The sequence below is a fragment of the Peromyscus leucopus genome, chromosome 3 (genome assembly GCF_004664715.2).
Source record: "Peromyscus leucopus breed LL Stock chromosome 3, UCI_PerLeu_2.1, whole genome shotgun sequence".
Lineage (NCBI taxonomy): Eukaryota > Metazoa > Chordata > Mammalia > Rodentia > Cricetidae > Peromyscus > Peromyscus leucopus.
In genome coordinates, this window is record NC_051065.1 from 3,116,713 (window position 1) to 3,143,397 (window position 26,685).

Sequence of the window (26,685 nt, forward strand, 5' to 3'; positions counted from 1 at the left end):
GTGAAAGATGCAGTTTAAGGGAAAGCAAGCATTGATGCTAGATCTTAAGGTTAAAAGTACCTATGACCATCTCCAAGTCCAAAACCTTGTACTGAGTCCTCATATTTTGTACTCAACAATTATTCAGTGGACTCATCCTAAGTCCCAGAGGTTGGTTGTCACATACTAGAGACAGTTATAATACAAGTCACCTAATAACTGTCCTCATTGTGTATATATTACAGAACTATAATAAGTATAGAAATATAGACACAACATGTTGTGGGTGAGTGAAGAAAAACAGGGCAGGCTTAAAGATGTTGGAGTGTTTTCACTGGAAAGTCCTGACTTCTCAGTTTGGGTCACAAAGATTGCATCATTTGATCATTTTCTACTCTATGTTCTTCTAACAAGCATGCTCAGTTTTTCCTCCATCTGAAGTTTTTCTCTCTCATACTAACTTGTACTCACCCTTTCAAAAACTTTCACTCATTCCTTTCAGGACATTCTGACCTCTGAGCTTCTTATGTGCATGCCAGAGCACTGTAAACACACTATAGCATTGAAAACACACTATGTTGTCATTCTCAACATTCATTTATTTCATTTCAAACATACAACAGACTCACTGAAGGAAAGAAATATGCTGCTTCACAAGGACTTAGTGACATTGAATACCAAGCCCGAAAGAAGTAAAACTCAATACATGCTTTATGATGCAGGTTAATATACAAGTAGGTGCTTAGATTTTTAAAAAAAGCCATTTTAGGTACACAAATTAAACCTGACAATCATAAATAAAAAATCAATTTGAATACTTTAAAATATGAGTTTTAAGAATATAGTAAGTCATATAAAAATAAAATTATCATTTTTTAAAGTTTACTTTTCCATAAACCCTAAATATAAATATTTTTCAAGATATAATAGCTAAAAATTACAGTTATGGCAGGTTAGAGCACTTCCATTTTAAAAGATATAAATTTTCATTTTCTTGAAGATTTTAACCAATGATAAATTACTAAAACATTACTAAATTTTAGCCAACAGCAAATTACTAAAAGCAAATTACTAAAAGACACTCATTTATAGAAACTTGATTTTATTTAATCTCCACTCTTCTCAGACTGTTAATCCTGTAACTATGATAGCCTTGCACTCAGTTTTTGATATAAGAATATATTTTGTCTCTGAAATTTAAAGTAGAATCTTTATTATTTCTATAGAATTGTTTCTGAAAGATGATGTTCAATTTTTGAGTGATCAAAAAACCTATAGCAAATATTTCAAATGCTGTGAGTAGATAGAGAGAATAAAGAGAAACCCACTGACATCTTTCCTCAGCACACATAGACCTCTTGTGGCAGATGATATAATATCTGACTGATTGCTATTAGCAAAATTAGGGCGTTTCCAGTTGACAGGTAGAGCGCTAGGTTCTTCAATTATGAAGGAATTAATGCAAACGTCTTCAACAGCACACACACTGATAGTGTTCACACTTTCCATGTCATCTCTCTCCTTGCAGTTCAGGTTGGCATAACAGTTGCAACGGAAGTTTTTGGAAAAGTACTGCAGGTCATCAAAGGTGGGACTGCCACGGATTTCATACTTTCCACTTTTCACAAATTGAATCTGAAAATTTTGGGAGCTCAAGTGAAGATAGTCATCTGAATTCCAGTTTTTCCTCGAACACATGCCTTGATCCCGGCAAAGTGTTTGGCTACACATTTTGGCTGCCAGGGTAACGTTGATTAAGTAAGGATTCAGTGTGTTCTCCAAGTAATCACGTAAGGTCAGACAAGATTTCTGTAAAGTCATAAGATAGAATATCAAGGCAGAAGTTCTATGTGACAATATACTGCATCAAGCAACTCTTAGAAAACAAAGCAATAGACACACCGCATTCTTAGGAAGTACTCTTTTTCACTTTAACAAGCAATATTATTTAATCAATTATTTACAAAAAATTCCTGAGTTTTGTGTGCCATTTCATGGCACTGAATAATTATTTAGTTGAGGCACAATTTATCCTTGAACTTCCACAATTATTAAAGAATTAATCTAAGGGATGGAATGTTTCAGCTTTTAGAATATAGGCTTTGAATCTCTCTTGCTCTGAAAGTTGGAGTTAACACCTTCATAAATAACGTTCTGTATGACTTGCAAATATATCAAACCTTGTAAGTCTTAGTTTCCTATTTGGGTGACCCCCAAGTCAAATTTATTAATTGAATTAATTGATAAGATTATGCTTGAGTTTTATCACCTGTAAGATAAGGATGTTTTTAAAGCCTGATACATGGAACTATTCTGAAGACAAAAAGAAAGATACATATATACATGTTTAATATGAGGCCTATGGTTTAATTAACCATAAAAATCATAGTAAGAATTATAATTGTCAGACAAGTTTAAACAGCATCAAAAATAGTTCCCAAAGTGATGGCTCAAAACAAATGGGTTCAACCTGCATAGTTTATATATTACATAATTGTGTATTCATGACAGTCAGTCCTTTGGCAAATTTTGCAGAGTTTGAGTGTTGAGCATCTTAATGCTGGTACAAATGAGGACTGCAGATAAAAATTGATTAGGCAGCTTAGGAATCTTTGCTGGAGTTATAGAATTCTGGAATAGTTCTGGTTCCTAGTTTCTTGTTATCTCCTCTAAAGGAACACTCTGCTTAAAAGCTATGCATTATGGTGCAATAGTGATATTAAACACTGTGGAAGTAACCACTGTCTGATAAGATTTAAGGCCCACTCCATGAGATGGAACCTATGCCTGACACTGTTCAAGTGGCCAAGAATTTGAAACTGTACAGTCCATGGACCTAGGGGAACATCAAATACTACTATTCTGCTAAAGGAACGTAGCAATAAAATGACTCCTAATGATATTCTGCTATACTCATAGATCAGTGTCTCACTCCATCATAATTAGAGAAGCTTTTTTCTGCACTAGATGAGAACTAGTAAAGAGATCCACAACTGGACAATGGGAACAGAGTGAAACATCTTGTAACCATCTTTTAACACTCAATCTTAAATGGGATGTCTTCATCAAATCCCTCACTACAGGGCTCAGGGAATTATGAGGAAGAGGAGGCAGATAATAGCCAGAGGAGATGAAGGATACCAAGCAAACAGTGTCATTAAAACACAATAGGACTTACACACATAGGAAATCACAGAGATTGTGGTAGCATGCATAGGGGCTGTCTGTGCTCTTTCTTAATTTTTGTTTTTCCTTTGTTTGTCTATTTTATTTGCCTGTTTGTTTTCTTAAGAGAGAGAAAGAAGGCATGGAGTTGGAAGGGTGAGGTGGTGAGGAGGATATGGGAGATGAGGGAAGAGAAACCATGGTCAGGAATTTATTGTACAAAAAAGACTTTATTTTCATTAGAAGAAAGGAGGAGGAAGAGGAGAAAGAGGAGGAAGGAGGAGGAGGAGAAGGACGACAACGATGATGACAACAACAACCTGCTACCCATTAGGATATGACTGAAACTCAGCCCATACACCAATCCCTTCCATGTGGAAATGGTTTATTATATATTCCCCAATTTCAGCTTATCTCCTAATGATTTAAGATCCCTATTCAAGGAGGGAATGTTATAAGATCCATAAAGGTCATTGAGGGGGGGCCTTCCCTCTAGCCCTGGGTAAAGACATGACATTCTGACCTACTCCAAAGATTCAATATTGCATACTGTTATTTCTTTCTTCCTTTAAAAGTTACTCCTAGGCAGGCCTGATCCTCAGGAGTTGACCAACACAAACCAACTCCAATCAGCGTGTGTGTGTGTGTGTGTGTGTGTGTGTGTGTGTGTGTGTGTGTGCTGGAGGAATGCTAAATGTTGCATTTTGGGTTGTTTTTGTATTCTTTGTATCTTATTAGTTTCTAGTTTGTTCGTTTTGATTTTTTTTTTTGCTTTTTGTTTTTAGTTTGAGAGAGGTAGGGGAAAGAGAGGGAGGGGGTGGGAAAGGGGGAGGAGAGATTAAGAAAAATTATGAAGTTGGATGGGTAAGGAAGTGAGAGGATCTGGGAGAAGTTAGGGGAGAGAAATATCAAAATATATGGTAGGACTCACATGCATATACTAATTGTCAGTAAAGCACTTCTAATATCAAATATTTTCTTCAGACATATTTTCTTTTTTTAGTGTCACAAAAAGACTGTTTTTATTTATTTTTTATTTAATTTTCCATTTTATTGAAAATAGATGCTTTTCTCAGAATATGTATCCCGATTACAGATTACAGTTTTTTCCTTCCTCTACTCCTCCCAGTTTCTCCCCACTTCCCCTCCCACCTGGCTCCACTCCCTTTCTGTCTCACATTAGAAAAGAACAGGCTCCTAAAGATAGTATTAAAATATAACAAAATAAAATATAATAAGAAAAAACAAAAATTATCACATTGATGTTGGAAAGAACAAACCAACAGAAGGAAAAGAGCCCAGGAGAAGGCACAAGAGACCCACTCATTTGCACACTTACGAATCCCACACAAACACTAAACTGTAAGTCATAATATATATGCAGAGGACCTGTTACAGACCCGTACAGGCCCTGTGAATACGGTTTCAGTCTCTGTGTGTTCATATGAGGTTTGATCACGTTAATCTACAGGGTTTTGTTTCTTTGGTATCCTCTAGTTTCAAGTGTGCGCAGATTGTCAGTATTCTTTAATGCTACATTCTCAGCCCCAAATATATGAAAAGTTATACCAAGTTCAAGTGATGTTGCCGATGCTTTCAGAGACAAAGGTTAGCCAAAAGATAGATAAGTGGAATGAGTATGATTTGAGGATCACCTTATATGTACTCTATGGAAAGATTTAAATCGGCTGTATAAGAGATATAATGTAAATATACCCCACATTAGCCAACTTCAGGTTACCAATCTAACAGTACTGAATGCAGAGTTGGGAACTGAGCATACCACCATTACACAGTATAATCATGTGATGTGGGCAGCATCCATTCTAGGATGTATCCATCTACATTTACCTAATAGCTAGATCTACCCAACCTTGTGCACTGAAATGAACACAAAGTAACAACTGGTATATTTTGAGTATTAGTTATTACTTTTATTTTTATTATGAAAACATGTTTATATTTAATTTATATTAGTTATTGTTTTAACATTAATTTTATATCTTTTTGTATCTTTTATATAATTTTGTATCTTCCTATAATTTTACTTTTAATAATGGCTATGGTTAACAACTCACAAATTCCTAAACAATAAACAATCAAGTCTCATAAGGTCAGACTGGTAGATCTGGCTTCATCACATCATTGTATCTGATAAAGTAGAGTGGAGGGAAACGGTTTTCTTTATGCTTGTTTTAATTCAGTTCTAGCATCTGCCGACAAACACAAAACTGTGCAATCACCAGTTTCTCAAGTTCTTGGAAATCAGAGGAAATGTGACAAGTGATCCATGGAAATACAGATCAGAAATGATGAATAACAAAGATAAAATTAAACTGATCATGAATTGGGGAAGTTTAGCAGAAACATATTGAAAGAGTCCACAAGAGATAATGTTAAGACAGTGCCTTAAATAGAAAGCAATGCCATCAAAGTTGAAGGCTGTCTCTGAGTGAATCATACTGAAGATCCTTCAGAGACATGGTAGAACATCAACCTGTGTCTATTTTTCACTCGCAGACATTACAGTGAAATGTGTTCCTTCAAATAGAAGAAACAGAATCTTATTACAAATCAGTACTTGAGATCTGTACCGACTTGCATAAGACAGGAAATCCCTTCCTGCCCAAAACAACCAAACATATAAGATGCTGTACAGAGACTGTACAGGGTCAGCCTTCTCTTGGGAGGTGACAGCTAAGAATGCCTTCTTCCTGCCCTTGATGTGCCCATCTGAACAAGAGAGGCTATCGGGATAAGACCTCCAGGGACCCTCTACTGCTGACCCTTAAGTCCTCTGGGGTGATAGGAGACTTGCACTACTCTCTCATAACACTCTAACCTGCACTGTTTGTCTCTGTAACTCTTATTAATAAGGATGACAAAAGAAATAGGTAGCTAGACCATTCTTGGTAGATCTCTACACTCAATGTAAGGAAGCCATGTCATTTGAGGAACTATACAGGTCTACTCTCTTTCCTGGTACACACACACACACACACACACACACACACACACACACACAATTTCAATCTTTTTCAGAGCGCCAGGACTGCAAAACACTCTGCATGACCCTCCTCCACAGCTTGATCCTACATCTCCCACCTTATTCATTATGCATTGGGCCTATTATGGCAGTGGAAGGGAAATGGGGAACGTTTATGACTGCACTTTGTTGTGTGTGTATACATATATATGTACATATATGCATGATTATTCAAACATTAAAACTGTAGAAATATCTTCATCTATTTCCTACTAATTCAACTTACCATACTTCGTGCTAAACCAAGAGTTCCCCACATTACCATTCCAGAGGCACCCAGAGCAACTGTTTCACCAATTGTATTCACAAGGTCATCCTAGAAAATATGACAGAAAGAAAGAGTTATCCCATGGGGATGAAGTGAAAGTATTAAACATTTGACAGTAATACCAAAGTTAAACATGATGATCCAACAATTTAAATATTTCTATTCTCTTTATACACTCTACACAAGTATTTTGTTACTGTTTTAAAATGGAGATTATCATTGCTTTAATTACTTCTTCTGGCAAAAGAACACATTCATTAAATAAAAAAGAGGAACAGTTAAGGTATAGTCTATACTACATATAATTATTCATGGATACTAGCATCTCATAGGATTAAAATCAGGATCAAGTGCTGGGCTGAGGAGATAGATTGGTTGGTAAAGTGGATTCTGTGTAAACATGAGGACCCAAGCTCCACCCCTAGGACCCATGCTTGCTGTGGGATGTTCTGTAAGTCCTGTGGGAGCCCGTTCTTGGGTTCCTCGTGGCTTTACACAGCAGGTCCAAATAGAGGATGATTAGGACCACAAGCCTGAGTGCAGGTGTCTGAGATGGTCTGCACTTGGCTGTGCTGGGGGGAATGGTCTGTATGTCAAGTTGCTCTGATTGGTCAATAAATAAAACCTGATTGGCCATGGCTAGGCAGGAAGTATAGGCAGGACTAACAGAGAGGAGAAATAAAAGAACAGGAAGGCAGAAGGAGACACTGCCAGCCACCGCCAGGACAAGCAGCATGTGAAGATGCCAGTAAGCCACGAGGCAAGGTATAGATTTGTGGAAATGGATTAATTTAAGCTATAAGAACAGTTAGCAAGAAGCCTGCCATGGCCATACAGTTTGTAAGCAATATGTCTCTATGATTACTTGGTTGGGTCTAAGTAGCTGTGGGACTGGCGGGTGACAAAGATTTGTCCTGACTGTGGGCAAGGCAGGAAAACTCTAGCTACACATGCTCTAAAAAAAAGGAATGGGGCATGGAGAGGCAAGCTTGCCAGCTTGCAAACCCAGTGCTGGGAGGCAGTCAGGCAGATCTCTGGGGCTCACCAGCCAGGTAGACTAACCTAACAGGCAAACTTCAGGTCACAGCAAGAGGATCTGATTCAAAAATCAAGGGAGACATAAAGGAATGACACTGGAGGTGAATGAACCCTCACCCACACCAAAAATTTTGTTCATTTTAAATGACTTAAAGTGTTCTCATTTTGCCTCCATTACAAACAGCACTTTCTTGTTGTACATATTCATAAATATTAAATACCAAATTTCACCCTTTGAAAACATAAAATTCCGGTTCAATGTGGTTTGTAAAAATGATCTCTTAGCTGATGTGCTTGTTTTACTTACCTGATTCAGGTATTGGGAAGTCAGATCAATAAACACAATGCGAGCATATACAAAAACAGGAACTGGATTATGAGGGTCCCTTGTCTTAGACACCCTAATGGCCTCTCGTACCCGATTTCTGACATAGAGTGCTGCCTGTGGAGATGACTTCAAGTCACTTTTCAAATATATAGATGGGTAAAGCGCTGTGCTTTCCTTCCATATCCAGAAGAGAGCGTCGTTTCTTTTCTTTTCTATATCAGGGCAATGTCCATTGTAGTTGGGGTCTTGAAATTTATTGTTATAACAATCAGGAAAAAGATAAAAACCCCATAAGTGATTTGGCCGAAGTGATTTCCCCAGTTTTAAAGTCTCTTCCATAAAATTTCTTGCTGCATGTTCAAATTCCTTTTTGGCCCTCCTAGTGACTTCTGTTAAATTAAGTTGTTTATTTTGTTGGTGGACCAGTTCAATAGACTTATTCCTGTAAATATCCTTGGGTTTCCAGTTTCTTGACCAGGTGGGCCTCCAGTCTTCCCAATCAATGATAGCCAAGCCCACATTGTCTATTGGCATGTAATGCTCGATGTCACTCTTAGATTTTGCCAAATGATTTTTTAGAGATCCCAACTGGGGTATCCCTCCATGAATACTTGTTTGTGCATCATCTATATGAGGATAGAGGCCAAGTCGATCAGTGTAAAATATTGTGACAGGCTGGCCCGTGGCAGTTTTTTTGGGACTTCCTACTAAAGAGAACAAACTAAGATCTAGTGGCTCATTAAACTTTGTGAGACAAGCTTCAGTTGGGGCATTCCAGGCCCAGAGGAAAGGTACGTTAGGTATAAGTGGGGGTGCTCTAAAATCTGCAGTCAAGCAACATGGGAGCAAAAGGAAGATGATTGCTGTCTGGAGTGCTCCATTAAACTCAAAAAAGCTCCCAGAAAAGGAGTGCTTCAAATCCAACACTCGCATTGCAGAGAATTAAGTAGTATGCAAACACTTATTTCTTCTTACACACTTTGTTCTCTCCAATATTTGGTGCAAAAGGTGAGAAAGATAGTGACATGAGGCCTCTCTGAGGGATGAAAGTTTGATGACTGCCTTACAATGAACTATTATTCTTCTTGCATCGTGTTTCAGGAATGTTTTGTGACAAGTTGTATAATCTATAACTAAGAAAAGGAAAAAAAAACAGTAAAGCCAAAATTTATTACCACTGGATTTGAAGGTTTACTAAGTCCTTAGCAAGCATTGATTATAGGCACTTTAATTCAATTTCAGAAGATAGAATCTCCTACTGTGTTTAAATCAATCAGGGTTTTTTCTCTTATATATGATACAAATTCTGTAACAGCCTCTCCAAATCTCATCTTATCTCATGGATAACTAGCTGTAATTATGTTTCCGTTTTCCTTCTTATATCCTCAGATGCCTTAGCAAAGACAAGTTAAAAGAAAATAAACTCTTGCTTAGCAGGGTTGAAAGACCACTCTGTTACTAAATGCCAAATTTTGAAAACAACTTCTCATACAGTGGAAAATTTTTGCCTTTTCAGATTCATTTGTATGCGTGACTGTAGGAACAATATTAAGAACTAAACCCAAGGTCTTGCCCATAAAGCAAATACTGCTACTACTAAGTTACATTCTCAGTCAATGTTTGTTTGAACAAGGTCTTGCTAAGCTCGCCTAGCTGACCTGGAACTTGGGATTGTTCTTTCTCAGCCTCTCGAGGATTTGAGGTTATATGGCTGTGTGCCACCATTCTGGCTCATAATTTTTTCATTTCGTCCACCTATACTTATCAACTTTCTTAGCAACAACAAGGGAGAAAGAAAAAGGCAGTTTTATGTTTGCAACAAGTTAAAAAAAAGTTCAAGAGCCCCTTAGAACTCCAAGGGACCAAATCTTACAGCAATGTCCACATGTAGTTAAAATTCACAAACTACTTTATATCTTTACAAAAGGAATTGGTTCTAGCCTACCTTTAATAAAAACAAGATACGGATTTTGGAAATTAAACAGTGTTTAATAAGCAAAATTGCCTTGTTATTCTGAGGTAAACTGAAGGATTATTAGTAAATTTGTCATATAATGAATGAACCTACAACCAGAGATTAAATTCCCTGGATCAGTATGCAAAACCTACCACCTCTAACGCATATTAAAATGTTTTAATATAAGGAAAATATGGCCTTTCTATAATTATGTTGCCATGTGACGGTAGAGTGATAATTATATCCTTCTTGCTAGGAATGTTGTCCTTATCATAGCAAACTATTCACTCATTCTCGTTGTTGAAAAATAACCTCAAAAGAGTGGCATAGTCAAAATAAAAGGAAATCCTAACCTTTGTTAGTCTCATGCTTTAAACATAATGAATTATACTCTCCTAATGTTTAGAACAGGTGAAAGCCCCAAGAAGTTCATTATTTAAACTCATACATACCTCCATATTGTAAAATGTAGAAATTTTTACTCTAAAATAAAGGAGGACAAAATAATTCTTTTCAAATATCAAGTGTCAACATCAATGACTGACTGACAGATGGGACAAGGAAACTGAATAAAAGTTTAGCTTTCTATAAATGCCAGATGAGAGAGACACTAGGCTTTTGTCTTTCTGGGTCTGGTTCACACCATTCAATATAATATATTCTTGGTCCATCCGTTTACCTTAAAATTTCATTTTTCTTTACAACTGAATAGTATTGCATTTTGTATGTTAACCACAGTTTCACTATCCATTCATGTGTTGAAAGACATTCAGGTATTTTCCATTTCCTACCCATTGTTAATAGAGTGGCTAGTAACATTGTTGAGCAGCCATCTGAAGTAGGATGCCACATCCTTGGGTCATGTGTCAAGGAGTGGTATAGTTGGGTCATATGGCAGATTTGGTTTTAGTTTTTTGAAGATTCTCCATTCTGATTTCCAGAGTGTGTAAACCAAAGTGCATACCCACTAACAGTGAATGAGAGTTCCTCTTTTTCCACAATCTCACCAACATTTGGTGTCTCTTGTTGACCTTAGCTATTCTGACTGCGGTGAGATGAAATGTTGGATACTTTAATTTATATTTCTCTACTTACTAAGTGATTCCAAAAGCAATATACATTATAGATGTAGCTCTTCGTTGCTTCTCGGGGGTCAGGGTGGTTCCATAATGCTGAAGACACCGCACACTTAGGACACAGGACTCAAATTATTTGAGCTGGGTCTGACCTAAAAGCCACGGGGAGGCTGGCTAGGTTTCCAGGACCAGACCTGATTCCTCTCCTGTTGAGTGGCTCTTAAATCCCATTTGACAACTGTTGTTGGCACTGACATGTGAATGCTACGTATTATACCTTCGTGCATATCTTGCCATGCTGGTAATTGTCATGATTTCTAAGTGTGCAGCTGCATAGGACTGTTAATTGCTTTTTTCCCTTGACAGATTGCGTAATATTTTCTGGAACCATGGAAGACAGTCTGTATGAAAGAGGCTTTTAGGTCAGACCCAGATTTTACACCATTCAACTGTATTCTGTGAATTAAAACATTTGAAAGTGTTGTATAAAATTACTTTCAACTAGTTATATATAAAATAACAGCATTTCAGTTTTCTTTGGTCTCATGCCTAAGATATCTCCCTGTGTATATTCAGATATTCTAAAACTATATGAAGGCTGTGATCTGAAGCACTTCTGATTCCATGCATTTCAGGTAAGGACTATGTCACCTGTATTATACTACAGTTGGCTCCTACGTGTCTTCTTGCTCAATCTGGGAACAGTTTTCTCAATACACAGCAGCTGGGTCCTGATAGCACCTCAGGCTCCAATGGGGAGACTCACCCTGTTTCCAGCCACTAGACCACTCTTGAGTGGCTTTATGGCAAGAAATCTGTTAGTCTCGATGTCTTCTCAAGTAGGGACGTGTTGATTGCATCCCTTTACAAACAGGTTTCTTTCAAAATAATTTTAGAAGTAAGAGAATGAAATACATTTGAAATCCTAGTTAAACTCTTATTCTTTTGTAAGGAAACTTTATCAATGGAATACATGCCTGCTTAATAAATCCTTTGAGTTAGGCATCACTTGTCTGAGAAATCCCAAAAAATTTTGTGATAAAATTGTAAAGCCATCTGTATACACTTACCAATATAGTATTTACCACTATATATTCAAAAATCTCTAAAATGAGAAACTATCTAGAATAAGTCATTGTGACACTTTAAAACCTTATTTTATTTTGATAGAATTTATGCAAATATCAGAACCAGTAATAATCCTAGTGAAGCAACATGTAAATTGTCTTAAATGCTTGCTAATTAAAATAAAATACACAACTAAAAGTTGAGGTACCCAAAAGCATGGAAGTAGGTGATTAAAGAATTAAAGAATTAAAGAGCTCTGTGAATGCTCATTTTTTTTTCTGACAGTCTTTTAAATATTTTTTAGCTGCTCTTGGATCCAACTATCATATAGTTTTCCAAATAAGAAATGAAAGTAACATAAAGTGTAAATCTAAAAATGAATCGGCCAGAACAGATTTGAAGTAGTTGCTTCTCTTCACTGAAGAAAGAAAAATGACCACAAAGTTTCTCACTCTTGTTCATTGCAAGGCTGATCAGGACTTCTGTGTTATTTTATGGCAAAGAAGTTGGTTATTGCTTTTTGAGCTTCTTTTTCAATTTTGTTGTATATATTTGAAATGTACAAAATGATTTTATTAGAAGGTACAAGTTGTTGAGATCAAAACAGGCAAGTTATGATAGGATAGGCCAAACAAAAGGGACCAAATTTCTTGTACTGATTTCTGCTTTCTTTACAGCAAATGCTTTCTTTCATAATGAATGCTTTACTCTGGTACATCATAATTAAAAGTACAGAAAACACAGTCATAATTATGAAATAGAAACCATCACGCTGCTGTATCTAGGTTATGTATGTATATTATGATAGTCCTCATCCATGTAACCATCAGCTTGATGATGTTAGGAACTGCATGCAGCTATAGTCATTTTACCATTAAAATTATAGATTTTTAAAGATAAATTGTTACTATAAATATAAACAGAGAACTTTCAGAAACATTGGTAAGTATTGATATACAAAGATGATGTTTTTGGTGGCAAAAAGAACCAAGGAGTTGGTGAGGCATAGAAAAGAGCACAAAGAATTAGGTCATTCTTTGGCCATTCCCTCATTCTCCATTGCTGTTCAGTTAGAACACCTGAGCATGATAAAGGCCATCACAGGACTAAGCAAACAGCTGGTAGCCTTTGGAGCCTCACACTACCAAAGTCAGCTTTTACTGTATCTGGATCATATCCACAAATATCTAAAGACTCATTCTTTAGAATAAAAATAGATATAGATAGATAGATAGATAGATCGATGGATGGATGGATGGATATATATACATATATATATGTATATATATATGTATATATATATATATATATATATATATATATATATATATATATATAGAGAGAGAGAGAGAGAGAGAGAGAGAGATAGATAGATAGATAAATCCACTTGGGAATAGACTTCAGTTTTATTGTCCTTGTACACTAATGACATTGGGTACAGAGTACTAAAGTTCTTCATTTCAAAACAAAGATGGACGCCTACTGCCAGTTAAACACTACAGGGATTCTAAACTGAATTTCAGACAAACTTTTAAAAGGTAAGATTAAGCCGGGTGGTGGTGGTGGTGGCGACGGCGGCGGCGGCACACGCCTTTAATCCCAGCACTCGGGAGGCAGAGCCAAGTGGATCTCTGTGAGTTCGAGGCCAGCCTGGGCTACCAAGTGAGTCTCAGGAAAGGCGCAAAGCTACACAGAGAAACCCTGTCTCGAAAAACCAAAAAAAAAAAAAAAAAAAAAAAAAAAAAGGTAAGATTAAAAGGATCAGAAAGATGGCTCTTACAGAAGACTTGAGTTCTGTTCTCAGCACTCACATTGGGAAGCTCACAACTACATTTAACTTTGGGCTCAGGGGATCCAAAACTCTCTTCTGACCTCCATGAACACTGCATTCATGTGTACATACCCACCTACTCACATACACACAGACACACACACACACACACAAATAAATCTTTAAAAAAGGTAAGCATTTAAAAAAAACACACACACACAAAAAGTGAACATTTCTTCTCTTAAAGAAAGGTTATTTTCTAACATTTTTTTCTTGAACTATATTTTACAGATAATTTGGCCAGAACTAGATTACACAAACTTGCTTCAACAAGAAAAGTTAGTATAATGTTGCATTTCTCCTTTCTCCCCTTTTCAATTTCTCATTTTTCTTCCTCATCCTTGGCATCTTGTACCTTTGCCTTAGCTTTCAGAATGTTGCCCCAAATGGGTTTGGAAAGTCTGGAGGCCCTCAAAGCCCAAGAAGTTCTACTTCAACATCTACCAGGGACTATTATGGCAGAAGCACCTCTCACACAATTAAGTGAGTTACAGAAAAAAACGATGTGGAACATTACAGATACAGAACTTGATAATCATATTCCCCAATGCTAGGACAGCTTTTTCTCTATTTGATTATGACACAGAAGAAAAATAGGCAACTTACTACTGAAGTAAGTGAGTTTTCATCTAGGGTCTCTGTAGGTCAGAAGTGCTTCCAGTTTATTGGTTATGCAGTATTTAACACTCTGAGTAAGAAAAAGGTAGCCCTTTGACCAAAGAAAAAATATTTTGCAATGTTTATGATGGGCAGGAAGACCAGTATTTCTGTGCGTGGCATGTGTTTGGTGGCAGGGAAGATTAGCAAGAATGGTACATTAACAAAAGAAGGCTATAAATGTTTTTATTAGCGCTTGAAATGAGTTCCAGGGTCCAGTGGTAAAGGCAGCTCCCATTGACTGGTTTTTTTTTTTTGGATGGGTAAGCATTTTAAGGTACTGATAGACACATGTCTGCATTATATTACAGTTAACCTTAAGACAAATCAGCATTCACTGCAAATGTGATTTGTTTTAAAATATTAGAATCAAAGTTTTCAAAATGTTAAGGAAAGTAGTGCTTGACTTCTTGTCATAGGAAAAGAATAGTATTCTGAGTCAGGTTCCTTTCCTTGAGGTGGTGGTGGAGGCAAATATCAGTGACCAGGGATATCAGCTTAGAGTTCCCGTGCAAAGGAACACTGTCTTTATGTCATCAGCCTTCACAGTAAATGTTAATTGTGCTCAAATTCTCACCTCGGGTGAGATGCTTCAAATGGATTCTGGGTGGAGGGGTTTTCTTCACTTCCTGTGTCCCTGATATACTTCCTGTCTCTTATTTGCACAAAATAACTCTTCTTTTTTTTTAAATCTCACTTAATTGTTTCAATCTCACACCAAAGCACAAGTTCATCTCTTGCTTGACATCTAAATTATTATTTCTAAATTAGTGCATTGGGGGCTGTTACACTAAAATGTTATAGCTTTCGGACTGGAAAGGTGTTTCAAGAGTTAAGTCACGTCTTACTTCTATAGAGCACCTGATTTCAGTTCCTAGCCCCACCCAGGTTGGCTCACAGCCAGCACTCCACAGAATTCTACACCTTCTCTGGACTCTACAGGCACCTGCACACATGTAGCATACACACATACACACACACACACACACACACACACACACACACGCACACACACACACACACTCACAAATAAAAAAATAAATCTTAAGAATTATAAATTTGGTAAGAAAAACAGAAGAATTTGATTTTATATAATGGAATTGCAAGATCAAAATGAAAGCCACTCCCACATGATAGTAGGACTAAGCAAGCTCTCTGTGGCCCATCTGAGACAGTGGTACTCAACCCATCCTTGAGAGCTCTGATTTCATATGGTGATATTTTATTTGTACTGAAATGTGATTTTATTTGTATGTCAATATATAAAGTTACCTGGGAGTCAGAGCTAATAGCAAGCCATAACAGAAGCTGGGCAGTGGTGACGCACGCCTTTAATCCCAGCACTTGGGAGGCAGAGCTAAGAGGATCTCTGTGTGTTCAAGGATACAGCCAACATGAAGACACATGCCTTTAATCTCAATACCAACCACAGAAAACCTGGAGGTCTATACAGACAGACAGTGACGAGAAGGTCATGTGGTTGGGTTTACAACCAATGAGAAGGCAGAACAGAAAGTCTATATAAAGACAAACACACAGGAAGTAGGGCTCTCTTTCTGAGAGGAAGGACAACAGAGGCAGCTAAGGGTAAGAAAGGCAGTTTTAAGTCTCAGCTCTCAGCTACTTCTCTGACCTCTTGGGCTTTTAACTCTGCAATTGGCTCTGTGTTTCTTATTTAATAAGACTGTTCATCTACAGATTTCATGTCATCATTTCTCAAATGGCACCACATCTAAATATCTCCTTGAGGTTAAGTTTCAGCAGGTGCATGGATACATACATTCATACATATATGTATATGTAAGGTAGGACATAAACTTTCATACCAATATCTTAAACATTAAATAGATTTTAACTTAAATAAACAATATTATATTCCTTAATAATAGTTGCTTTTGACCTTAGATATGAACTTGCTTCTTAGAAGACACAAATTTAGAAGAGAATTTAAAGAATATTTATACTAATCTAATCCTATATATTATAATAGCTGTCCCAACTGCCATCATTTCCCATCACTAATGATATATTGTGATATAATATTAGAATTCTTGTATCATGAAATGGAACTAGAAACACTTACTGGTAATGCCAATGTACAGGAAAGGGGGTTATGAATGGTATTTAACATTTGTGAATAATAAAACACAATGTATGTGATTAGATTGGGGGTAACGCTAGAAGAATATGAGGATTTGGAATTCCTAGGCTGAAATACCAAAGTATATTATTTAGCAGGAGTCTATATTTAGAGCAGTGGTTCTCAACCTTCCTAATGGCTGCGACCCTTTAATATAGTTCCTCATGTTGTGGTGACCCCCAATTGTAAAATTACTATTGTTGCTACTTCATAACTGCAATTTTGCTGCTATTACGAATTGTAATATAAGTATATGACATGCAGGATATCTGTTATACAACCTCAAGGAAGGTCGCAGCCCACATGTTGAGAAGCACCGATTTAGAGGATGCAGAGTTGTTAAGAATGACAGCAGCACATACACACTCTCCATCCCAGACTGTGAGTCAGTGAGAGAAGAGAGAAGAAGCAGCAGCTAGAAAATCCCTCCACAGAGCTAGAACTCTTGGCTGATAGCCGAGCCCAGGTCCACAGGACTATCCCTACCTACTTCAAGATGGCAGTCTCAAAATACAGGGAGTTTTACCTGTGCTGTTGGCCAACTGCCTGTATATCAAGGTTCTCACAGTCCTCTCCTTGGGTTTAGTTAATTTACTTAAGCAATTCCCAGAACTATAGGAATCAGGCTTTAGAGTCTGTCATACAAGTGCTGTCAAGGCCAGGAATGGAGAGAAACATAGTGTTGTGTGGGTGAAGCATCCACAGCTTCACACTCTCTCTGGGTAAACCTCCACCCAGGACTTTCCACATAGAAATTCCAAAAGTCTGTCCTTTCTGATTTCAATAGTGATTTCATTGCATTGGCGTGATAGAAGCATTGATAAATACATCAAAATGAGATTAGACAAATAGAGTGTGTTCTGGTGATTGTGAACTGGGAGTTCCGGGCAAGGCCTGTTATTCTTTGGAAACTTTGTGCACACTTACAGCATGCACAGTGTTAGGCAGGCAGTCTCTGGAAAAAGGAGTCTTATGACCTCTTATCAGACAAAGAGAAGTCAGAGAATTTATGGACAATTCAAAGGCAAAGTTCAGAGATAGTTAAAGTTTCCACGACATGTCTGGGAAAAAAAAAAAAGTCTCATATCAGGGAGGAAATTATGAATCAAGACCTACAGATGGGAAACACTTGTATATTAAAAAATCCTGGTTACATAATAATATGTTTGTGTATTAAATGCAAAATACAATTGTTACTGAAGAGTTATCAAATCACTTTAATAGACAAAAATTTTATAGTTCAACACACAGGTTTGAATTATAAGAGTGGCTATGTTCTAATTAATTGGCCATAGGCAAATTACTTCCTCTCTTTAATTTGTTCTCTCAGCAACCAGAAGAAAACTCTTACCTACTTGAAGAACATATAAGTAATGTCAGTGAATGTCTTAACTACCAATTTCATATTCGAGGTTAGGACCAATAGTATCAACATTGAGATAAGACCAAATCTCAAATTACCTTGTCCAAATATTTTACTTCAGTATACTTTAGAGCTCTTATGTGTTTAACTACAAAATGGGAGTGATAAATAACTAGTACACAGGTTTCTTTGTGATAGTGCAGCAAAATAGTGTGCATAAAAAACATGGGCATAACACTTCGGGAGGGGTTCAAAACACACCACCCTTAAAGACAATGTTTGCCATTTTAAGGGACTAAAAAGGACTGAGCAAAAGCCAATGAGGGAAGGGCTCTGTCATCTCCCCCAGGAGATAATGTGAACCACATACTAGATACCCTCTCCTGTACATGAAAGAGGAGAATATTCTACAGCAGGGGACTGGGAGCAGATGCTAAAATGAATTTGTGCAATCAAAACTCTGGTGTGTTCTTTATTGACAGTGAGTTTGCCCCACATACATCCTAGTCACTTCCCTATAAGTTACTCCCTCTAGAGGCCTTTCCTATGTCTTGTTAGTTTTCCCTAAAATTCTTGTTTAACATATTTCTTTGAATTTTTCCTGTGCACATGAAAATATTAAATGAATTTTGTTTGTTTTGTTCTTATTTGCCTATTTGTTCAATTTATTGGCCCAAGTCACAGAACTTCAGAGAAGTTTGATTTCACCAGGATGGTCCATCATCATTGCCCAGGATACCCTGCTTATTCCTGAAGCTACTGCTGACATCTTGGAGGCGTTAGAGTCAGCCAAAAGCAAGAAACTTTTAGATCAGCCTCCCAAACATCTGCCTGCAGAGTGTGATCAATTAAATAAAATTATCACTGGACCAGGCACACTGGGAAACAAGAAAATTGCCCCGATTCACTTTTCCATATAGGATTTTGGAGTCTGTCATGCTGATAAAAAATCTAGGGATTTTTCATTTTTCTCTGATATTCCTGTTACAAATGGGGATATAATGCTGGTGTTTCAAACTCTCCCTTTTCCTTTTAAACAATTTATCCACCATCAAGCCTGCCCCTGGAAAGACAGAATCTCTTGAGAATAAATAAACTGACATATTTGCTATTATATGCAGCTGGAAAATTGACCCCTGGTTTCCTTTCTCCACCCAGTTTGCACACTTACAAGGAGTGAGAAATAAGGAACTAAAATGTAAGTGATTCTGCTCCAGCATTAGAATCCTGAGCAAATTCCTTCCTGTTTCACTAACTATAAATATTACAGACTTTCAGGAGGAAACCATTCTGCCTTTATGATGCTCTGAAGACACTCCACATGATCCTCCAGACCCGTCCCCTGCCCTCAGCTATTCACACTGCTAAGTTATGCACCACGTGTTCAGTGGATGGACTGAATGTAATCCAAGTCTTCATACCAACACTATGACAGTGCAAAGATATCAGTAACTGAGATTATTCCTCACCTTGACATTCCATTATAGATTGGACTTGATCAGGAAACTCATTTTTCACTATAAATAAGCTATTTATTCACAATAAGTTTTTATACTCAAAATAATTTTATAATTGATAACATCCTTAATAATCAGGACAAGTAAGACATAAAATCTAAACATAAAAGTTAAAAAAATACTTAGGGAAAAATTTCAGTCAAGCAATTTGGCTTAAACAACTAAAATGGACCTTTATAATAATAAAAACTTTGGTTTTGAGCATAAATGCTTCTGGTAACTTTATACTTAGCAGAGTCCCCCAAAAAAGAAAGAAGAAATATATATGAACAAAGGATGGCCTCCATTGAACAACAATTCTTGTCATTGCTTTCAGTCAAGAAGTCAAGTGTATATCAAGAAGCTTAGGAAATATCATGCATTGTTACCTTGCTTGGAAGGACCTTATGAAGAACTCCTCACCGCCCGCACTTCCATTATAATAACAGACACTCCTCCCACGTTCAAGTGAACCATGGCCTAGCTAGACTCACCAACATTCCCAGAACAGCTGGAATACCATCTCCACAGGTGACCTCATAGAAAGGATTTCAGAGTCAGTTCAAGGTCCTAGAAGCTGATGACATCACAAAGTAGACAGATTTTTCCTAAGACCACCAATCCAGAAACTTTGCTTCTGTCTCTCTTTTGCCTCTTTTAGACTCTCACTTGCCTGAGGGAAAAAATATTCTTAATGCAAATCCTCCTCTCTCTTCCTCTCTTCTCAGTCTCTCCTGCTCAACCTCTGATCTTCTGGGAGGGGCTTTGTTTCAAACTTGTCTTTCCTATCAGCCATACTGTTTTCCTAAGTGAGGCACAATTTTTATAGTGCCTTACAACAGCTGTCCAAACTTTTGTCATGTTAACTAATCAGTCTGACTTTTAGTAATGTCAGTATCTAGCTAATATCAAAAATCTGAATTACATTAGTCTCTGCCAGTATGATCATCAAGTAGACTCGTGGTAGCAGATGGATAAGTGAAGGGATAACATCTACCACCAGACAAGAACATCCTGATATCCTTCCTGCATGTGAGACCCTAATGCCTAAGAAAAAACTCATGGAGTGTTTTTGTTTATGGTCTATTATACTCCAAAATTATCACCCTGTAAATACACAACTGTACACAACACAAATGTACAAAGAGAAGTGTTTATAGTCACTGCGAAAAAAATGCTGCTTACTAAAAATTATATGGCATAGAGTATTTTACACATGTGAACAGAAGACACCAGCACTACCCATCAGACAATTGAGATTCTACCATTTGATTGGACTGGCATATTCACAAGGTTAGAAGATAAATTTAATTGAATTTGAGGCAGTGTGCTTACATCTGTTCTTTTCAGTGTATTTTCTCCTAATGTACCTTCTCTGTTTGTCGTTTAGGGATATTAGGCATTTGAGCTAATGATAATGAAGGAACAATAAGTGTAGGGAGGACCCTCCAACTTTCTGCACCATAGCAAATCCCTCATGTATGCAAAACCATCCCTAAAGTAGGGAGATGAGACTATTTCAAACACTTGACACTTGAGTGGACGCTGAAATGGATCAGTATAAGCAAGCCTGGTAATGTGACCTGAACCCTTCATTAATTTCCAACATACATTTTACTTTCTCAAAAATTATTATACCTTACTAGCTACAACTAACTTTTCCCTTTGTACTATCAATTTTCACAGTTTAGTATTCTTTATTTCTAAAATTTCAAAGTTCTTAGGACTTTTTGCTTCTTTTGATCTTACTTAGCTCATGAAGTCTCCTTTGTACCTGTAAAATTATTAAATAAAAATGTATGTTCTCTGTTAATCTGCCTTTTGGTTTATTCAGTCATCATACACAGAACTTAAAAAGAGTAAATACAAGATTTGGTTGTTTTGTTTGAGTTTTTGTTTGTTTTACTTTATACTTGATACATTAAAAAATTTTTTTTTCTCTAGTGGAGTGTCATTGGAGTATACCAACCACACTCCAGGACAGGCCTCATGACCTGAAATAGTCAGCAACACAAGGCAAAGTAAATTCCATGGTTTGGGGTGTGTGTGTGTGTGTGTGTGTGTGTGTTTATACCATTGCTTTTTTGTTTGTTTTGGCTTTTTTTTAAGTTCACAGAACATAAGGTCTGGTAGGAAGGCAGGCAGGAAGGATCTGGGAAGAGTGGGAGAGAGGAAAACATGATCAAAATGCATTGTATAAAAATGTAAATGAGAAAACAATAAATTAAGTTTTTTCTATTGCTATTATTAGTACTTTTGATTCTTGCCCACTCCCTTTCATAACTAATACAGTAGTAGCAGGTATGAAAAGAGAAATAAATCCAAAGCCCATTTAATGATTTGTAAAATTGTTGGCACTAAAAGTCCCCCAAAATGAAAAAAAAGGGATCTAAATATGTAAACCATGGAGAAACTTTTTTGGTGGAAATGAAACACTCCCAGAATTTGTGCTGCAACAGATATGGTGATGCTCTGCCTTGGTGATAATTCTCAGGAACAAAACTTTGTGATGCTGAGAGACAACCTGCACAAGGAAACCTTTATGGACCATGACTCTATCAACATGTCAAATGGACTCAGACTCTTTGTGGGCTGCGTTCTCTGGCTTCAATTCTTTGGGACATGATAACATCCTATTCAAAGTTAGGCTTTAAGTTGCCTCCCTTTAATCCAATGAAATGGTTTTCTAACCAGCAAAATGCAACTTACCTAGAAAATTTTACTCCTTTGAATTAGATTATTAGAATAAATTATATATAAGTAAGTAACACTTAAATGAAATAGTAGCAAACCATACGATTAATACGAAATCCAGACACTTTTCCAGTGTCAGGAGATTATGTTTAAGTCTAGTCAAACAAGCTGATTGTGCTTCTATTCCACAAAAGAGGAAGAATGGTTATCAAAAATCAAAGCAATGCTGGTCTTTCTTTGGCTATTAGTGTGTTCGTTGCATCTATATGAGGCCAGCAATCATCAATAAGCATTATTGCATCATAGAGTGTAAGTGTGTGGCAGATGTTATACAAAAGAAAAGTAGACTAAAACTTCAACTCAGAATGCCTCACATATAAATATGTGTCAGTAGAGTCTCTCTGCCTCTCTGTACTCCACAGACGTCTGCAAATGTTTACCCTTACAGATGAGAAGACCAGACAGTTGTATTTGTCTCATCACCAAGAACAAAGGAAAGCAGAGAACTGCCAGCATTCTCATATGAGACAAAGAAACAGAAACTCAGTACTAGAGCACCACTGAGAAAACAAGAATATGGCTACATAATGACCAGGGGAATCTCAGGTACAGGAAAGAAAAGAACTTTGAGAGATTCTGGGAAACCATATGCAAAAATACCCATGAATGTTTCTGGAGGTGGGCGCTGTTCTGTTTCAGAATGCTTGATGAGTTTAAACCAAAATGAGATTGGGGATAGAGACAAAACCTTTATAAAACCTACTTTTTTATTAAAAAACAAACGTAACAAAGTTATAAAATATAGGAAAATACCCCAGAGCAGAGAAATTGATAACTCTGAAGACTTAAAAAGAAACTTCAAAAGGCACAGACTCCATTGTAAACATAATTACAAAGCATCCAATGCCTTGGATGTTGCATCTAATTAGTACTTTAGCTACATGATTAATGCTATCGTTGACACAACAAATATTTTTGTTTAGTTGCATATGGCTTATTTGCTTTTAATTCTTAGCATGTAATCACTGCATTTCCAAAAATATACTAAGTAAAATAAATACTATTAAAAGTCGTATTTTCGCCGGGCGTTGGTGGCGCACGCCTTTAATCCCAGCACTCGGGAGGCAGAGCCAGGTGGATCTCTGTGAGTTCGAGGCCAGCCTGGGCTATCAAGTGAGCTCCAGGAAAGGCGCAAAGCTACACAGAGAAACCCTGTCTCGAAAAACCAAAAAAAAAAAAAAAAAAGTCGTATTTTCTGATAATCTACACTCTTAGTAGAATTGAGATTTTTGTTATAATTTCAAAAATTGAGAAAATACAGCAATTTTAATAAGATTTCATTGAAACATTATTAACAACAGAGTAAGTGTATCAAATTTCTAAAAACAGACCATGTATAAATGAATATAGAAACATTTAAGAATTTTCAACAAAACTAGGGTAGAATTATCATTATCATTTTTTCCAAGTGGGATAATAAGCACTAGAAAAAACTTCAGTGATTTGCCTCCCAATCCAATTAGGAAATCTAGGTCCAGCCACATCTCCCTAGGTGAGTCTCTGTTGTTACAGAGGTAACACTGAAACCAACATATTTCAGACAGATGATTTGTCTTGTGCAGCATGTAGATGATGGAAATCTTTCTGCTCATCCAAGTAACCAAAAAATTTGGAGTTAGAATCTAGTTGTCTTGGGCAAGGGAGTGGGGAGGAGAGGAATTAAGCCCATATCTAGACGTCTTCAAAGATGTCAATTTAGACTCCAATATAGTGGTCTTATGTTTGAATTTCCATGTAACAGTGGATTTATATGGCTACATGATAAGAAGTCTGAGTACAACATCAAGTTACATTTTGTGTTTTAAGTTGCCACTAATGATCAGAAAAATAGAATTTTACATTCACACTCACACACACACACACACACACACACACACACACACACACACACACGAACTGTTCCTTCAGTGGATGGGGCTTAAGAATCAGAATAAGCCGGGTGGTGGTGGCGCACGCCTTTAATCCCAGCACTCGGGAGGCAGAGCCAGGTGGATCTCTGTGAGTTCGAGGCCAGCCTGGGCTATCAAGTGAGTCCCAGGAAAGGCGCAAAGCTACACAGAGAAACCCTGTCTCGAAAAAACCAAAAAAAAAAAAAAAGAATCAGAATAAGACCTTTGCATTGAGACCTAATACTTTACCTAATCAAATTAAATTTCAAGGCTGGGGAAATGGGACAATGGGTAAAGTGTTTGCTACATAAGCATAAGGACTTGAGTTTGGACCCCTAGCACCAGCTTTAAAGCCAGGTGTCTGTGCACATGCTAACCTGAGAGCCAGGAGATGAAGAACAAGAGAATCTTGCGAGTCTAGATAAAAGGGAGTGTTCAGGGTTCAGTGGAGATCCTGCCTTAAACAGTAAGGAAGATGACTGGATGGCAATCTGTGGCCTCCACACATGCCTCCCTGGGTGGCCACACCTGTATGCCCACACACCAAACACTCAGACACACACAAACACTGGTACAGAGAAACAGAGAAAGAAGGGAGAAACAGAGACAGAGAGACAGAGAAGACATAGAGTAGGTAAATTTCATTTATTTACAGGAATCTTTTCTCTCCTGGCCATCTAGTTATTATGGCCAAGTGATTGATGCAAAGTTATGTAAGGCCAAAACTTAGTATATAATTTCTCAGATAAATTTGAAGAATAATTAAAATACCTTGCTGAGTGTGGTGACACACTCCTTTAATCCCAAAACTCAGAAGACAGATGAAGGCTGATCTCTGCATTTATGCCCAGCCTGGTCTAGAGAGCAAGATTCAGGACAGTCAGAGCTACACAGAGAAACTCTGTCTCAAAAAACAAACAAACAAACAAAAAAGAACAAGCAAAAAATTCCAATACTGTATTCATTTTTGTCATATAAAACACAATGAAGAAACATGACAAATGATATTAGCTTAAGGCTAGCCTCAGTTCCAAAATCTGAGTTGGATAATCGTGGTGGTTTGAAAGAAAATGACCCCCAAACGGAGTAGCACTATTAGGAGGTGTTGCCTTGTTGGAGGAAGGTAAGATAGAAACATGAAGTAGACTTGTTAGAGACACCAAAAAATAGACACCAAAGACCAGAATCAGAGTTCTAGCCAAAACCAGATGTGCCCAAGTACCCTTGATTTCTTATACCATCAAAATCTATCAAAAGCTGAGATTCATTGTAATTGTTAAAAAAAAAAATTCAGTTGCCAGTGATCCACAACAGAGAATATTCTCAGAAAGAGTCCCTTTCATTTACCTATTGATAGAAAATGAGGAATAATATAATCATATGACTGTTTAAATGGTCTGATGCCTCAAATGCCTTATTTCCTCACACACAGAAGTGATGCTATACATTTCCTATCAATCACCTTGCACCCACAGCCTATGTGCTGGTCTGCTTCTGTTCCTACCCATCTCATATCAGTTTTATTCTGTGGTCTGATGGACTGTGACTACCCCTCCTATTTTGTTTGACAGGCTGTTTTCTTCTCCATAGTCTTACTTAATAATCCCTTTGGCCACTCTATAAGCAAAGTTGGACTTCCAACATTAGAGACAAAGGTCTCATATATAATTAGTTTGAAATTCATTAAATTCTACTTTATGATTCTGATATCCTCTTGATCTTTGTTAAAACAACTTTTTCCTTAACTCCAATTCTATAATTTACTTCCATACTCTTCTGAAATAATAATTTATACATTTGTATCCATATATAAAATTTTATATTTCTAGATTTTACTTTATGTTTTTGTTTTTTTAATATTTGCATGTAAAGAATGTGATACTTTGAAATGAAATCCAAACCTAAACTTGAAATTCATGTATTTCATTTCATATGTCCCTTATACTCATAGGCTGAAAGTAATTGCATACAATATTTGTTTGACTAATCACTTAAGGTCAAGTCTGTAAATTTCCATTTACAGTGATACCTTATAACTGGACAGAAGTCTTTCTTGGTTCCTTAATTCTGGAAGGAAAGAATCTAGCCAGAGTTACAGCGATAGAGACAGTTTAAGCAGAAGTTTATTTAATAAAACAAAGTGACAGTGTACTCCAGAGGCTTAAGAAGGCTGAATCATGGTGTGGGTCAGGTGTCCTGCTGGGTTCTGTATTCTGAGCTCCTAAGAAGTTTAATACAGCTCCTTCCCTCTTATGATATCATTGTTAAATTCCCCATCTTTTGTGTCCAATTGTACTGCACTTGATTTAGGGCCAAGAAATCCCTGAAATATTCTAGAATCTTCTAAATGGAAAAGGTACCTACAGAGGTAGGCTTTGGCATCAATTCTCCTGGCCAGAGCTATATAATTAGTACTAGATGGGGGATTGCAAAGTTAACCATCTGTAGGGACTTAGGCCCCTCCAATCACTAACTGGGTAGTTTCAGTTTGCAAAGTATATGAGAATCCTAAATATTCTGAACTCAGTTTTTGACATAATTTTGATAGAGACAATGAGAACAATAAACACATATACTCTTTGAGGTTATTTAAGGATATGCCCAACACTTTTAATGGCCTGTAGAATCTG

General features: G+C 37.0%; 1 protein-coding gene across 2 annotated transcripts; it reads right to left on the minus strand.

Moving 5' to 3' along the window:
• Nucleotides 1-1,178: 1,178 nt before the first annotated feature.
• LOC114695616 (hyaluronidase-5-like) lies at nt 1,179-19,953 on the minus strand. Of its 2 annotated transcripts, none has more exons than XM_037203480.1 (4): nt 19,907-19,953; nt 7,804-8,957; nt 6,417-6,506; nt 1,179-1,788 (listed from the first exon to the last, which is right to left on the minus strand). In XM_037203480.1, the coding sequence occupies exons 2-4, from the start codon at nt 8,755-8,757 to the stop codon at nt 1,252-1,254; spliced, it is 1,581 nt and encodes a 526-aa protein (XP_037059375.1). In that variant the 5' UTR covers nt 8,758-8,957; nt 19,907-19,953; the 3' UTR covers nt 1,179-1,251. The 2 variants fall into 2 exon arrangements, with proteins under 2 accessions (XP_037059375.1, XP_028728847.1); XM_028873014.2 differs by lacking the exon at nt 19,907-19,953 and adding an exon at nt 19,802-19,900.
• Between the last annotated feature and the right edge of the window lie 6,732 nt (nt 19,954-26,685).

Coding starts and splice junctions, on each gene's coding strand:
- LOC114695616 (XM_037203480.1), bottom strand. CDS start 8,757: ATGCGAGTGTTGGATTTGAAGCACTCCTTTTCTGGGAGCTTTTTTGAG. Junction 6,507..7,803: donor CTTCCCAATACCTGAATCAG/GTAAGTAAAACA, acceptor CATATTTTCTAG/GATGACCTTGTGAATACAAT. Junction 1,789..6,416: donor TTGGTTTAGCACGAAGTATG/GTAAGTTGAATT, acceptor ATGACTTTACAG/AAATCTTGTCTGACCTTACG.